This window comes from Protopterus annectens, chromosome 9.part0 (genome assembly GCF_019279795.1).
Source record: "Protopterus annectens isolate FY-2018-M chromosome 9.part0, PAN1.0, whole genome shotgun sequence".
Taxonomy (NCBI): Eukaryota; Metazoa; Chordata; order Ceratodontiformes; family Protopteridae; genus Protopterus; species Protopterus annectens.
The window spans coordinates 214,818,754-214,834,412 of NC_056743.1; the positions used below are offsets into that span (position 1 = coordinate 214,818,754).

General features: G+C 40.5%; 1 protein-coding gene across 2 annotated transcripts in view; it reads right to left on the bottom strand.

Moving 5' to 3' along the window:
* Window positions 1-15,659, bottom strand: part of CCHR9.PART0H11orf58 (chromosome chr9.part0 C11orf58 homolog) — a 284,231-nt gene that overhangs the window by 109,871 nt on the left and 158,701 nt on the right. For both annotated transcript variants that reach the window (XM_044082772.1, XR_006366214.1), the window contains exon 4: window positions 3,089-3,198. In XM_044082772.1, coding sequence (XP_043938707.1) covers window positions 3,089-3,198 — 110 coding nt within the window. The remainder of the gene's footprint in view (window positions 1-3,088; window positions 3,199-15,659) is intronic.

Here is a 15,659-nt window from a genome sequence, read left to right on the forward strand (position 1 = left end):
AGTATTGGACCCAAGGACGTACTTTAGGATCCAAGGTACTCAGATCCGAAGATATTTTTAGGTGATGCTGTGGAAGACTTGCAGCCGGACGGCTTCAGATCTAACCTGGACTTTGTGTATGGAGGTTCCTTTGAAGATGGAGTCAAAGAGCCAGACTTTTTGCGGGGCTTTTTTGGAGCGTCCTGAAAAACTATTTTAGGGGGTTGAGCCCCAGATAAAGCTTCTGAAAAGGTAGTAGGCAGCAGTCCTTTTAGAATCAATTATTACAGTCCACTGTTACTCGTGGATTAAAACTCTTGCAAACACCACATTCCACATTGAGATGTTCTGGGCCTAAAGAACAGATGCAGAGATCATGAGAATCAGAACAAGGTAGCTTAGGACCACATTCCTTGCACTTTTTAAATCCTTTTTCAGCCATGACGGAAGAAGCAAAGATATGAAAAAAAAAAATCTTAAAGGTAAGAAGGAATGAAAGAAGGAAAAAAATGGTTACTGACGATGGTACGAAGGAATGTAACAACAGTGCAAGAGGAAGGATTACAAGTAAAGATAAAAGTTTTAAACATATGTGTGTGTGTGTGTGTGTGTGTGTGTGTGTGTGTGTGTGTGTGTGTGTGTGTGTGTGTGTGTGTGTGTGTGTGTAGGTAATCTAGAAAAGATTTAAATCCTTAAAAAAACACCAGCAATGGTATTTAAGAAACACGCTAAGTATACACTGGAATAAAAAAGGAAAAAATGTTACTGAAATAGCACTTCTCTCTAAATTCACTCAAGAGCAAAGCTGCACATATCTATACGGGAAAAGTGGCAAACAAGATCTGAGGTATGTTAGGGGTTGGTGCATTATGGGTAGGGAAGAGCTCAAGAGTTTCAGTTGACCCCGAGCTATAGCAACGGCCGAGTCAGATCCAAGGTTCTGATCCAAACCCAATGGTTGAGGAATGAATGAAAAATGACATCAACAGATCAGGTACTTCATCAATACGGCTGTAAAAAATTAAAGGTAAAACTGAACCTGGTTTCCTTTTGACAAGTAAACATGAAACATCAGCATTAAGTTGACCATCTCTCTCTTTTTTAATACAGACATCAAAATACTTCAAATGGCAAACATCTCCACCACATAAATTATGGAAATGTTTAGTTGAAAGGCTAGGAGTAGATTTATTTATTTCTAAACTCCTTAGGGTATTTCAAGGACCACCTTTTTTAAGATTAAAATTTTAGATGTGCACTTACTACCACAGCAGTGCGACAATCGCATATAGTTTAACATTTATATCTCTACAGTTACAAAACACAGGCAGGGATCCTTGAACATCTAAAGAACATTATAAATAATTCTTCAAATAGCTCTACATCTTGAACGTTTGCATTTTTATATATTACATATTTACACATAAAATGGGGGAACCTCTCCCTAGTGTAAGTATATTTGTGGCCTACATAGAAAGATAAGGTCAACTGTAGAACTGCTTCATACTTGCCTTGTCAAGATGACTATGTACAGTACAGTTATAACAAGTTATTACTCAAATGCTTGCAATGATGGTACTCTTTGGCAGATGTTCTCCCTTATAAATTCAGGTCTGTTGTTTCTGGAAAAAGTTAGATAACAGAATTGTTTGTCTACAAATAGTTGTGTATCTTTAAACTCACTCATACCTGTTTCTGGACATAAATATTTCTGGAGGGTTTCTATTTACCACTGTTTATCCATACAATGTAACTTAGAGGGTTTCTAATTCTGGTCTTTTATTCAATATCACTTCCAGTGCTTTCAAGACAAATCATTTTTTCAGGTCAAAGATTAATGATGTATTTAACTGGTTACTGTTCTCATGTTCGTCTATTCATAAGTCTAGATGCACTCTTGTTTTATCTTTGAAGGCAATGCTACGACACTAGCTCATCTGACTAAAATCACAGCTAGCTTCCAAGGCATTCTAAGTGATGGCAATTTCTCATTAAGAAGAGCACATTCAGCACTGTCAACTAATCCCTTATACAGCTTGGTGTGAACATGGGTAGCAGTTAAAGGTAAAACATATTTTTTTTCTTTTGTGCTATAACTCATTAACAACGGCAGAAGTGTGTCAACTTTTTTTTCATTGCAAAAACCTGACATATCATGGCTTTACCAGCATGCAAGTTTATTTTTAATAATGTATCATGAACACTCAAAGACTAAGAAATGCTTCATTTTTCACAATAGCAATAAAAACCTTTATGCTATTCTAAGCAATCTCAAAGCTGAATCATGACAGTTTTAAGTAAGAGAGAGTATTGCAAAATGTTTGCAGGTACTATCAAGGGTACTTCAAGAAAACCACGTGTATGCAAATGTTAATATCCTAAAGAAAAATACACCTAAAAAAATGGTGATTTTCATATGATGTACAGGCAGGTTGACGGAAACAGATAAAACATTGTTACCATTGCCTCTTAAGCCACAACTATGTTTAAATATAAGCAATAAAAATGCCCTTCTAACTCATGTCACCACACCTTTGGGCAGAACATGTTTTGTTACCTGATATATCTTACTGATGTTCTAAGAAAACTGCCCTTCTATACCCAACTAAATAACCAACAGCTCACTGCTGGTGACTGGATGTTTCCGTGTAATCAACCGGGCTGAACAATGGACTACACTTTGTATTGGACAGACATAACTCCTGAGATGACTGCCAGCAAGCCTTACTCATTCCTCTTAGATAAATTACTGTACTGCTTGTGCACATGCAACAAGTCTACATAATAATAGCCCAATTATAATCAGGGTTTAAGTTAACTAAGCTATGTAACAATAAAATGTTACATTCGGATAAGAGAACTCAAGGCAGCACAAGCCTAAACCTATGATAAAAACTAAAATCTAACATATTTTACTTTAGATATGAAAGAATTCCTTTCTCAGGAAGGTACTATTACAGTTCTACTATCAAAAGTAGAAAAAAAGCAATATTACAAAGCATACAATTACTGAAGAACTATTCTAAAAATAATTCTAACATTTTAACAGATTTTTTTTACATCCATGATTGGCAGAAAAGGGCAGGCAAAAAAAGATAACTCTTCCTACCTCAGAAAAGCCCAGGCCACAGTGTCGATCATTTCTTCCAGACAATTTACTGTCTAAACCCTGCTTATACTGGTGTTCTAGTTCGGCACTTATTTTTTTGTCTTCTTCCCCTGCATTACAGATGTATTTCAGTTATAGCTCATTCACAACAAATATGTATGCAACATTTTAACTTGATATTGCACATGACAGGAAGACAAGCATTTATTTTTTTTCTTGCCATGGATAGAGGAAAAAGTGAATACAACCCTAAAATGCATTATGCCAAATAAATCTACAGGTTTTAAGGTGTGTGGGAATAAAAAAATCAAAATGATGCCTTATGTTAAATATTCTTTTAACAACTAAAACCTGAAAAGATAAATACAAACCTTAGATACTAAAAGTAACAAAACAGTATCTTCCAACTCCCGTTTCTGCAATTCAGAGTCAAAAGCATCCAGATTTACCACAAAACTTCTGCTTGCCAGCTAACATGAATAACAGCAAATGTCATTAGTAGCAAATTCATACAGTCTTTACTCTTGAAATGTCCAAGCTACCAGAGAGTCTACACTATGGAAACCTGCAGCTCAGACACTTTGACCTCAACTATCATCGTTACAAAGAGTGATGCTGGTATTGTCAAAGGTACCCGTTTGATCTTATATTTGGTGTACACTGTTGCAAAACCGCACTGTCACAGTAACAATGAAATTCCTGTTGCTGTCAGTGGGGCGTTACTGATAGAGAATTGGTTTGTCTCTAAAGATGATACCGTCACAGAATCAAACTGGGAAAATGCCTTATTATTAAATTCAGCTCTCTTCTAAATCAATTTCTTTACTTTCACTGATTTTTTGGTGGTTTACCAAAATACTTTCTCTTCTGATTTTCTGACCTGATTACGTATACCACAGAGCTCACAATTTTCAACATTATGCTGGGAAAGTAGCTCCTTTAGGGCTACTTACCTACCACAATTCCACCTGGAGACAGATTTAGTTTCCACTGGCAGAGATAACATCAAGGGCAATAAAACATTTTACTGAAGGAAAAAATACTGCAGCTATGCAGTAAAAAATTGCCATTAAAAGAGATTAGAGAGACAAAATGTAAATAACTGAACAGAAGATGAACACATGACATGTAAGAAGTGAGAGTCTATTTATGCCAGTAGCTTCTCAGAGAGAGACTGACATTAGTACCCAATAGGGGCACTGCTTTTTTAACGTCATGGCCAGACAGCACAAATAAGGTGAATGCGAAATCCAAATGTTACAACTTATTGTTACACATACTCCCCATGAATATCAGACAGTAAGCAAAGATGCCAATAACAATGTATGTATTTGAGTATTCATCAAGGTAGACTCTAGTGACCCTGTGCTGCAATCGAGAGACATGGAAACTCCTATAATTCAGCAATGTTGACTCCCTACCTGAACGGTACTGTTCTACAACACAAAAATGTGTTAAGAACGTTTGCTATATGTTAAATCTACAATTACCTACTATGTAGGTGCTTACCCAAGAAGAAAATCCCAAAAGTATACCTATGATCTAATGAGGAATGGGCAAACCTTGAAGAATCCACTTAAGAAGTTCTCATTTGAAGTCTATCAAAATGAGTACTTGCATATTAACAGTGTTTACCCATGTTTGTGTTAACTACTGTTCTTAACTATTGTCTTACTTGGAGAGAAGAGGGTATTGTTTAGTATTATCTTACTTATAGAAGATGTCAGAAGAGGGATTAACCATTGGAACAAACTTTAGATTGTTTACAGTAACAGACTCAAGCAAAGCACAAAAATTCTTAAGAGACTGCCTGCAAGACAGTCCTTCCAAAAAAGGCTTGGCTGCTACAGTGTTTTGTAAATGTGATCAAGATAACCAGCGGACTACAGCAACAATATCTGCTAGACGGGAGCGCCACAGAATCCTGAAAGCCCAAACTCCTGAGACCAAAATCCTGAAAACTCAAAATCCTGAAAACACACAGGATAACAACACTTACTATATTCCAGCACAAATACATACAGAAACATATTACCCTTCAACAATATGCAGGGAGGCAAGCCCCAAGTAGCAGGGGGTGTAATAGTTGGAGAAGAGTAATATGGTTTACTTGTGCTGGAATATAGTAAGTGTTGGTATCCTGTGTGTTTTCAGGATTTTGAGTCTTCGGGATTTTGAGTCTTCAGGATTCTGTAGCGCTCCCCTGCTAGACACATTCCTACACCATCTGGAAGAGGCAGTATTTTTTCTTAAAGAATGCCCTTTACCAGCAAAGGAAAAACATGTCACTAGGTCTCTTGGCAACAGAAAACAATACCATTAACCAAACATTCAAAGTATATTTAGAAATGTGCTTCCCTTCCAAAAATGGAGCACGGATAATGAACGGACTGATCTGCAGTAGAAAAAAATGAGAGGCAAAAGAAGAAAAAACAAAAGAATAAATGTACTGCTATCATTATTTAAATTAATTTTAGTTTGATTACAACAACAGTACACTGATCACAACTGATCATTTGCACCAGACAGACCAGGTGAAGAAATGTATACAAGTAAATAAAAAAATAAACAAAACCTAAACCATTCACAAACATGTGAACCACAGTAAGTACAAATGGAAGGTGAACAGAAGCTCTGGCTGAGATACAGCCACAATGATACACAACTGATATAATAGTTTGTTCACAAACCACATTGTGGTGCCACAATGCTTTACATCAAAATATTCCAAACAGGTGACAAAATGTGTAAACAAACTTTGAGAGTGATGACTTTGGTGCTAAATGTTCTGGCAGAGTGGGAATACATTACTCTGACTAGCAAAATGTATATTTTAATTTATAGAATGTTATTAAGTAAAACAACCCTAGAGAAATCTGTAGAAAAGGTACTGCAGGGTAATGGGAGTCCATATCTGGAAATGTAATGTTACAATAAAGGAACAATAGGCAACAAGAAAAAGTAAACCACTCACTCACCCCGTGATTTGCAGCTATGCAAGAAGTCAGCACACTAACAGTGTACTAATCCAAGTGACATCACAAGTCAAAAAAATAACCTGTTTAAAGGAGTTTGAAAAAAAATGGCAGAGAGAGCTAAATGACTTGGTGCTGGATAATGAAAGACAAAACGAAAATCAGGTTCAAACTGACACTATGTATTTATGGAATGTGGACTAGGAATGTAGAAATGTGACAGAAGCTACAAATGATTAACAATGCTCAGCCTCACTTAAAAGTTTCATAAAGTGTAAGCTACTGAAGACACAACACCAAAAGACTGCAAAAGAACTCGAGAACTATACACAAACAATTTCTCACAACAATGAAGTGCCCATCTTGTACAATAAAGGTCTGACAATGTAGCAGTTGACATCTGTCGGAGAGATTTTAAAAATGTTATATGTAAAGAAATACAGCCATGGAGTTAGGCACAACTTAAATGCACTTAGTGTATCCCGGAACTGGAACAAAAAATGCATAAAGATTGAAGGTCATGTTAATATGCTTCAGAAAGAAAAAAATAGTAATACTGCAAGATGGATGAACAGTATGATGCTATCCTTCAGCTAAACCACAAAATGTAAAAAGCTGGAGGCTAAAAGTAAAAATCCACAGCAAATCTTTGAAGGGCACAAACAGTAAATTAAAACAATGTTAATCCCTGCATATCAAGCTGAGATGACAATTCTGCAGTAACAAACAAGTAAAAGGTAAGTAATTCACATAATCAGAAGACAGACACTCACAGCAAACGTGTGAAGCAGAGAGGGAGGGAGGATTACAACGGAAAACAGCAAAATATTTTATTTATTTATTATATTTGATTGCTGGGTAGTGTCCAACTGGGCACATAGTCCGTTTTCAGTGGAGACTCGGGGAGAAAATCACCAGCATTAAGTTACAGAGATAGATAATACTAAGGTTTGTAATACTGAACAAAATCACCAAGTCATACAATAATTGTCAGCATACAAGAATTGATATAACCTATTACCAAATAACACGAGACCATTTTGATAACTTACATATAAATACAGGTGAGAATATTGTTACAGAGGAAGCAGTATCAAATGTAGAAAACATTAGACTCATGGGTTCTGGGAACCTGAATACAAAGCTGAGCATATTGTACATGAAGTGTGTGGCTTGAATTGCAGAGTAAAAAAAGAGATGAAAAGAAAGAAAAATGGACATTGTAGTAGTGGTTTTAGTAGATAGTTGAGCAGTAAAACACGTGAAACATGCATGGGGAGAGGGGGGGAATATAATTAGATCTGAGTTTAACCTGGTGAGCAACATGGGCAGAGCCAGTTGTCTGAGGTGATCCTTTAGCTTAGTTTTAAAGGAAGGATGACAGTGAGTGATTTGAATGCTTAGAGGGAGAGCATTCCAGAGCTTAGCTACTTTGTAAGAGTATAGAGAGTCACCATGGGTAGTTGCAAGACTGAGTGATTTTGAGCAATGGCTTATCTGAAGACCTAAGGGTCCTGCTGTTAACCTGCAGCTGGACTAGTGTTGATATGGTTGAGCAGTTTTTGGGATTGGGGATGATATTTTGGGTGAAGGTAAGATGACTGAGGGTTAATAAGGTTGGGGAGTTCTAGCCATTTGACTTGTTGAAGAGCAGTACAATGACGGGTCTTGTGAGGGAGGTTGGTGGCATATTTTGCTATTTTGTTATAGCGGGATTCAAGATTATGGAGGTCAGAGTGGCGTAGCTTAGTGAATGTGTGTGAGCCATACAGTAGGGTGGACAGAAGTTGTGATCTAGCAATGGCTAATCTGGCTTGGGGTGTTAGGTAGGGTTTGGCCCTATACAGCAAACAGAGTTTTGCATGGATTTTTTAAATAGTTTAGGAGATGTGAATATCACATTTTAGCCTATTAATTGTCATACCTAGGAGATTTAGAATCTGAAAGCAACAGAAACAACTGAACAGAAATGTACTGAAAGCCAGACTATGTTCTGTGACCACAAAAGGCACACGAGTTATAGAACTTGATGCCACAGAAACAAACCTAGTCAAACTAGGAGTGTACAGATATGATGCATTTAATGTTGAATGTAGCCCAGCCATGGAGTCTAAACCAGCAAACTCACCACCTGTGTTTCATTCACATTTTTTTTCTTAGGAAGAACTGCAGATTGCAACGTCTCAACACAAAAAAGGGTAAGAGCAGCAAAAGGAACTGTGGTTGCCTTACCCTTCTGCAACAGGAGAAGGAAAGCCTTCCACCAAAAGAAAATGCAGTATGAGCCTGGGATGGAGATAAGTATTCAACAAAATTATAAAGATTATTTAAAAGCTCATTGCTGAGACAACTGCATTTCTACAAAATCAAGTACAAAACATAGCCAAGCATGTTGATGCTGTGTAAGTCTTTCTTCAGCAGTCTCGCTTCCAAGCAGCAATATTGACATACTGAGCTTGAAGCTAAAAGAGAAAGTACAGTTGTGTACCTACCATAAATGTAGATGTTAGAGTGTATTCACTGTTGCAGTCATTACCATTGGGTTATCATGCTGGCAGGCTACCCGCAGTCGGCCCGAGTTCCAAAGTCTAGGTCTGGCGTTGGCTGCTATCGCCTCCTCCCCGACGTCAGTGCGCCAGGGGTATAAAAGATGCAGCCAACGCCATTTTCTTCAGTTTTTCTTGCCCCAGATGTCAGGTGCCCCTAAAATGGTAGGCTATATTATGCCGAAAAACATGCACATACAAAAATCAACTTTTCCTTCATCTACAAGCAAATACACCACATAGGTTGTATAGAATAGAGAAGTACAGATAAGTCCCAGCAATGTAAAAAGGGGGATGGTGGGAGGGTAACCTGGACTGCAACAGTGAATACACTCTAACATCTACATTTATGGTAGGTACACAACTGTACTATGTTCATCATGTTTCACTGTTGCAGTCATTACCATTGGGTTGAATCCCAAAGCTAAGGTTGGGAGGCTGGTGCTAAATAGGATTAGGAGAGGCTATCAGGCCCTGCAGAACTGCAGTGGCAAAGCCTGCCCTGGACTTAGAGTAGAGAGGTAAGTGATAGTGCTTTGTAAAAGTATGCACTGAACTCCAAGTTGCAGCCTCTAAGATGTCTTTGGTTGGTACTCCTCTGAGGAAGGCTGCTGAAGTGGCTGCTTAATGCCCTTAGGCACTGATTTGCCATGCTGTGAATAGCAGAAACGAATGCAGTGGCCTATCCACTTAGAAATAGTCTGTTTTGAGATGGGCTTTCCTTGTGATCCTGCAGCATATGCTACTAGAAGTTGTTCCGTCTTTCTGAAAGCTTTGGTTCTGTCCAAGTAGAAGCTTAGCTGCCTGTGAATGTCCAAAGAATGCAGAAGTCTCTCACCCTTATTCTGTGGGTTTGGATAAAAAGTAGGCAAATGAATTGTTTGGTTAAGGGCCACAGTGGACACTACCTTAGGCATAAATGTAGGGTTTGTCCTTAGAGAAACCCTGTCAGGATGGAAAATGATAAAAGGTTCCACAGCCATGAGTGCCTGTAACTCTGTGACTCGTCTAGCGGACGCAACTGCTAGGAGCAGAGCTGTTCTCCAGGATAAGAATTTTATATCAGCTGCAGAGGCTGGCTCAAACGGAGGAAGTGTGAGCTTTTCCAAGACATAGTTGAGGTCCCAATGCAGGTATTGGTGCTCTCCTTGGAGGTCTTATGTTTTTGGCCCCTCTGAGGTACTGCCTTAGTAATGGATGAGAAAAAATAGGTGGTTCTGTACTGTAATGAGCTGAAATGGCAGAGGCATGAATTTTAATTGATGAAAAGGAAAGGACTTCATCCAGCATATCAGTAAAGTATTGCAAATTCTGAAGAATATTTGGAACAGTCGTGTCAATACCGTGTGCCTGGTTCCAAGCACAGAATCTCTTCCATTTTTCTGCATAAGATTTTCTGGTGCTAGGCCTCCGGGCCTCCAAAATAACATCCATCACTGCTTTAGAGAGAGGTGTGTCTTGAATAGCTACATTATTCGCCATGCTGCCAGGTTTAAGGTCCTGAGTTGGCTGTGCAGCATCATACTGTCTTGTTGGGTCAATAAGTGAGGAATTTGAGGTAATTTCCAAGCTGGGCATTGAGACAAGCTCTTTAGGATTGGATACCAGTGCTGGCGGGGCCAGTCTGGGGCAATCAGTATCATTTTTGGCTTCTCTTGTCTGACCATGAGGAGTACCTTGGGGAGGAGTGGCAGAGGAGGAAAGGCATATACTGTTAGGTTTTTCCAGCTGAAAGATAGAGCATCCACTTTCCATGCTTGCTTGTGATAAGTCCTTGTGCAGAATCTCTGTAGTTGTCAGTTGTGAGGGGAGGCAAATAGGTCTATGTCCGGGCACCCCCAGTTCCTTGTTATCATGCTGAAGACTTGTGGATCCAATTTCCACTTGTGTGGATCCAATTTCCACTTGTGTGGATCCATTATGTTTCTGCTTAGCTCGTCTGCTAGAGTATTTATCCTTCCTGGCAGGAATTGTGCTTGCAGATGTACTTGGTAAGTCAGTGCTGTGTCCCACAAGTTCATGGCTAGTCTGCAGAGGGGGTAAGAATGCGTGGACCCCTGCTTATGTACCACATGACTGTAGTATTGTCCGTCTTTATCAGTAGTTGTCCTGGATGAAGTATATCCTTGAAGGCTGTCAGGGCATTCTGAACAGCTAGCATCTCTTTCTGATTGATATGTAGATGCATTTGACTTGCGGACCATGTGCCCTGAATACATCTTCCTGCCATATGGGCCCCCCAGGCATAATCTGATGCATCTGTTGTCAATGTCTGCCTGGTTGTGGGTAAGGTGAATGGCTGTCCCGTGTTGAGGTGACAGGCTTTTGCCCACCATTGAAACTCCTGTTGCAGGCAGGGAATGAGGGTAATTATCGTTTCCAGGCTGTGGCAATGTTGAGTCCAAACACTTTTTAGATACCATTGAAGTTTCCTCATATGGAGTCTTGCATATGGAATTAGTAGTATGCAGGATGTCATGAAGCCCAAAGCCTGCAGAATATTTCTTGCAGATAACTGGTTCTTTGTTGCCAACATTTTGAAATAAGTAGTCAGTTGTCTGTGTTTGTCTGGCGTGAGATAAGCCATCTGGGCAGTTGTATTTAACTCATTCCCTCCAGTACAGCTCTTTTGAGTGCATACCTTTAAATCCCAGTGGGCGTGGCTTCAGCCTTTTAAAAATGAAGTGATCACCTATGTTTGCCATCACGTATGCTTGAAGATAAAACATTCTGATACCTTGTATGCAGCATGGGTTGGAATTAGTAATGCAAATATGAACAAGCAATATTTGATGCCTAAAGGCGCAGTAGGAGGTAAATGCAGATGCACCTGGAGACGTCACTCGGATGTAATATGCACCCAGGAATATTATCTCTTGAGAGGGTATGAGTGTTGATTTCATTTCGTTTACTGTGTGCCCTAGACCTGTTAGTAATCTTTTTACAAACGCCAGATGCTGTAGTAGGATGTCCTTGTTCTCTGCTTGAATAAGGCAGTCATCCAAGTAAGGATATATTTGTATTCCTCTTTGTCTGCAGAATGCAATTACTGGTGCCAGGCATTTTGTGAAGACCCTGGGCGCAGTAGATAAGCCAAAAGGCAGTGCAGAGAATCGGTAGTGCATTGAGCCACCTATGAATCAGAGGTATCTTCTGCATGATTGTCTGATTGGGACATGCAGGTATGCCTCTTTTAGGTCTAAAGTCACAAGCCAAGCTTTCTTGCCCAGCATGGGCAGAAGCTGCTGCAGAGTTAACATTTTGCATTTTGGAATATCCAGGTATGTGTTTAAGATAGACAGGTCCAGTATTGGTCTCCAGGCTTTGTCCTTTCTGGCTACCAAGAATAGCCTTGAGTAAAATCCTTGTCCTTGCTCTTGCTGTGGTACTTGCGGAATGGCTCTCATGTCCATGAGAGATAAAACTTGTTTTTGTGCCTCTGCCCATTGATTGCGTGGCAGGTCTGGCATACCGTTTGACCTTGGCAGGGTGTGAAAGTGGAACCTGTAGCCTTGAGATACGATATTTAAGACCCATTTGTCCTGGGTGATCATGTGCCAATTTTGTGTAAAAAGTGCTAGCTCCCCCCCCCCCCCCCAAAGGAGCTGCCAGAAGGTAAGTGCTTGGTGCTATAGCAGGGGGAAGTCGTTGAGACTGTTTCCTGTATGGCTGTGATTTTTCCTCTCCACTTTTGGAGGTAGAAGCACCCCATTGTTTAGGCCTGTATGAGCCTTGGGGCTGTGATCTGCCTCTGGGGCGTCTGTATCTGCCTCTTTGTGGCCTGACACTGGAAAGGACCAATTCTTTGTAGGCCAGTTCCTGCTAAATATGGGAGGCTGTACCTGTAATAAATCCTTCACTGTTTGCATACATTTAGCTTTGTCCTCTATTTTCTACAACACCTCTTCTGCTTTAACACCAAACAAGGTATCATGTTGTAATGGAGCATCTAATAGTTTTGCTTTAACATGATCGGGCAGATTCTGTTCTTTTAACCAAGCATGCATCCTAATAACAGAACCTGTAACTGCGGCCCTGCAGGAGGCCTCTAGAGAATCAAAACCACATTGCAAAGTATGCTTTCCCACTTGTTCAGCTGCATGCAATAAATCCTGCATTTCTTTGTTTTCTGCACATTCTGAATTTGCCAACATTTTCTGTTTAAGCAGTGACATAAGATATTGCTGATATTTAAGCATATGAAACTGACAATTTAAAGCTCTTACAGCCAAGGTAGCAGAAGTATAAATCTTTTTCCCCCATCTGTCCAGGGCCCTTGAATCCCTATCAGAGGGGATAGGGTATTTTGCAGTGGAAGCCTTGACACCCTTGGGACCCTGAGAAATAGTTTCTGGGTCAGCAGCAGGGTTTTTGTAAAGAAATTTATGTGAATCAGGAACCCTGTAGTATCTGTCTGGCTTAACAGGAGCTAGTGGTAAAGAGTCAGGAGACAGACCGGACTCTATACATAATCTACAATGTCTAAAACAGGAGGAATAGCAAGGGGCCTGTGCTGAGGTAATAAAAGGAAGTCTCTGAGCCTTTTCTTGGATTCTGAATAATCTTGGCTGTCCCAGTGGAAATGCTCCCTCATAGTATGCAGGGTCTTCCCAAAAGAATAATCCTCAGGAGGAGAGGCTGAAGGGATAGATTCTTCAGCATCAGAATCCTCATAGGGAGGAAGGGAGTATTCCTGTTCAGAAGAGGAATCAGAGGAAATGGAAACCTGATCTGAAGATTCATATTCTATCTCTTGCCTAGGCCTCTTATTAGGAGGGGGGGTGGGAACCCCTGATCAAAGTAATTAGGTCTTCAGCCATTTTATGCATCTGTTTTTTAGGCATGGAGGCCTGTCCAGGAGAATGCTGTACTTGTTTCTTTGTCTTTAGAGCTGCTTTAGTCTTTGCCTTTGAAGCTGAAGTTAGTTTTACATATAACTGTGTAGGTCTGAAAACACCCTCAGAGGCCGATGCTTGCTCAGCAGCTCCGGACCCATCTGAGGGAATAGTTTCTGAGTGTCCAATACCTTGAGTTTCCAGTGGCCTAGTCGGCTCCACGTGGGAGTCAGAAGTGGCCTGTGGCTCTGAGGTAGTGGGCGTCAGGGGCTGCGAAAGTGCCTCACTGAGAACCGGCAACAGGCCTAACAGAAGTCTCGTCGGTTTTGGACTTCGGATGCCTGTCCTTTTCTTTTTCTTTGCGCTTTTTATAAACTCCGGTAGTCGGCTGTTCCGACGGCATTATATAATTGAATCTTTTGCCAAAGTAATGAAATGCAAAATCGTACCGACGCTTAATAGTGCGTTGGTTAAATCTAGCACAAAACCGACAACTAGCAACGTCGTGGTCAGGGCCTAGGCACAGAATACAGTAAGAATGAAAATCCTTATGAGGTATTTGCTTCCCACAAGAAATACAATTATTAACTTTTTCTGACATCGGTCTGGGGCAAGAAAAAAGTTTCCCCAACGGGGTACTTAACTTTAATGAAGACTTCGGATCTGAAATCTCAGGAGTCGGCCGACCGGCACTTGCGAACTGCTTTTGCTTTGGGCACTGCGTGGCAAGAAAGACTGAAGAAAATGGCGTCGTGCATCTTTTATACCCCTGGCGCACTGACGTCGGGGAGGAGGCGACAGCAACCGACGCCGGACCTAGACTTTGGAACTCGGGCCGACTGAGGGCAGCCTGCCAGCAGGATAACCCAATGGTAATGACTGCAACAGTGAAACACGATGGACATCAAGAAAACAGAAAACAGAAAACTTAAGTGGGAATTAATGCCAGCAAATGTACTTGACAAAGGTCCAGCAATGAAAACAAACACTACATTAAAAGATAAACTATCTGGTGCAAAACAGATAAATAGCACAGAATCAAACAAGTAGCACTTCTGCATCAAAGTACTGCAATAAAAATGAAATCAATGGTTTAAAGACTAAGACAACATACAAAATGACAACTTGGATCGTTCTACATTTAAGAAAGACAGCACCGGGATTCTAGGATCATGCATAGGATAAAACACAATTAAGAGAGCTTTTAATGCTGCAAATGGCCAAGTTCTGTTACTTGACTAAGCTCATACTGTGGAAGGGGGGAATTATGAGAAGAATTGAAAAGTACAGTTGTGTACCTACCATAAATGTAGATGTTCGAGTGTATTCATTGTTGCAGTCATTTCACTTGGGTTATCCACCGGCAGGCTACCCGCAGTCGGCCCGAGTTTCAAAGTCTTGGTCCGGCATCGGTTGCTGTCGCCTCTTCCCTGACATCAGTGCGCCAGGGGTATAAAAGATGCAACCGACGCCATTTTCTTCAGTTTTTCTTGCCCCAGATGTCAGGTGCCCCCAGAGGAAGGCTGGAAAAATAAAATTATGCCAAAAAACAAGCATGTACTGATATACACATATCCTTCATCTACAAGCAAATACACCACATAGGTTGTATAGAGTTGAGAAGTACAGAGAAGTCCCAGCAATGAAAAGGGGGATGGTGGGTGGGTAACCTGGACTGCAGCAGTGAATACACTCTAACATCTACATTTATGGTAGATACACAACTGTACTATGTTCATCGTGTTTCACTGTTGCAGTCATTACACTTGGGTAGAATCCCAAAGCTGAGGTAGGGCGGCTGGGTCTAAATTGGATTTGGAGAGGCTACCAGGCCCTGCAGGACTGCAGTGGCAAAGCTTGCTCTGGATTTAGAGTAGAGAGGCAAGTGGTAGTGCTTGGTGAAAGTGTGCACTGAGCTCCAGGATGCCGCTTCTAAAATGTCTTTGGTTGGTACTCCTCTGAGAAAGGCTGCTGAAGTGGCTGCTGCTCTGGTAGAATGTGACCTAATGACCTTAGGCACTGATTTGCCATGTTGTGCATAACAGAAGTGGATGCAGTGTCCTATCCATTTTGAAATTGTCTGCTTTGTGATAGGCTTTCCTTGTGATCCTGCAGCATAGGCTACAAACAGTTGCTCAGTTTTTCTGAAATCTTTTGTTTTGTCCAAATAGAATCATAGCCATCTGTGTATATCCAAAGCGTGCACAGCTCTCTC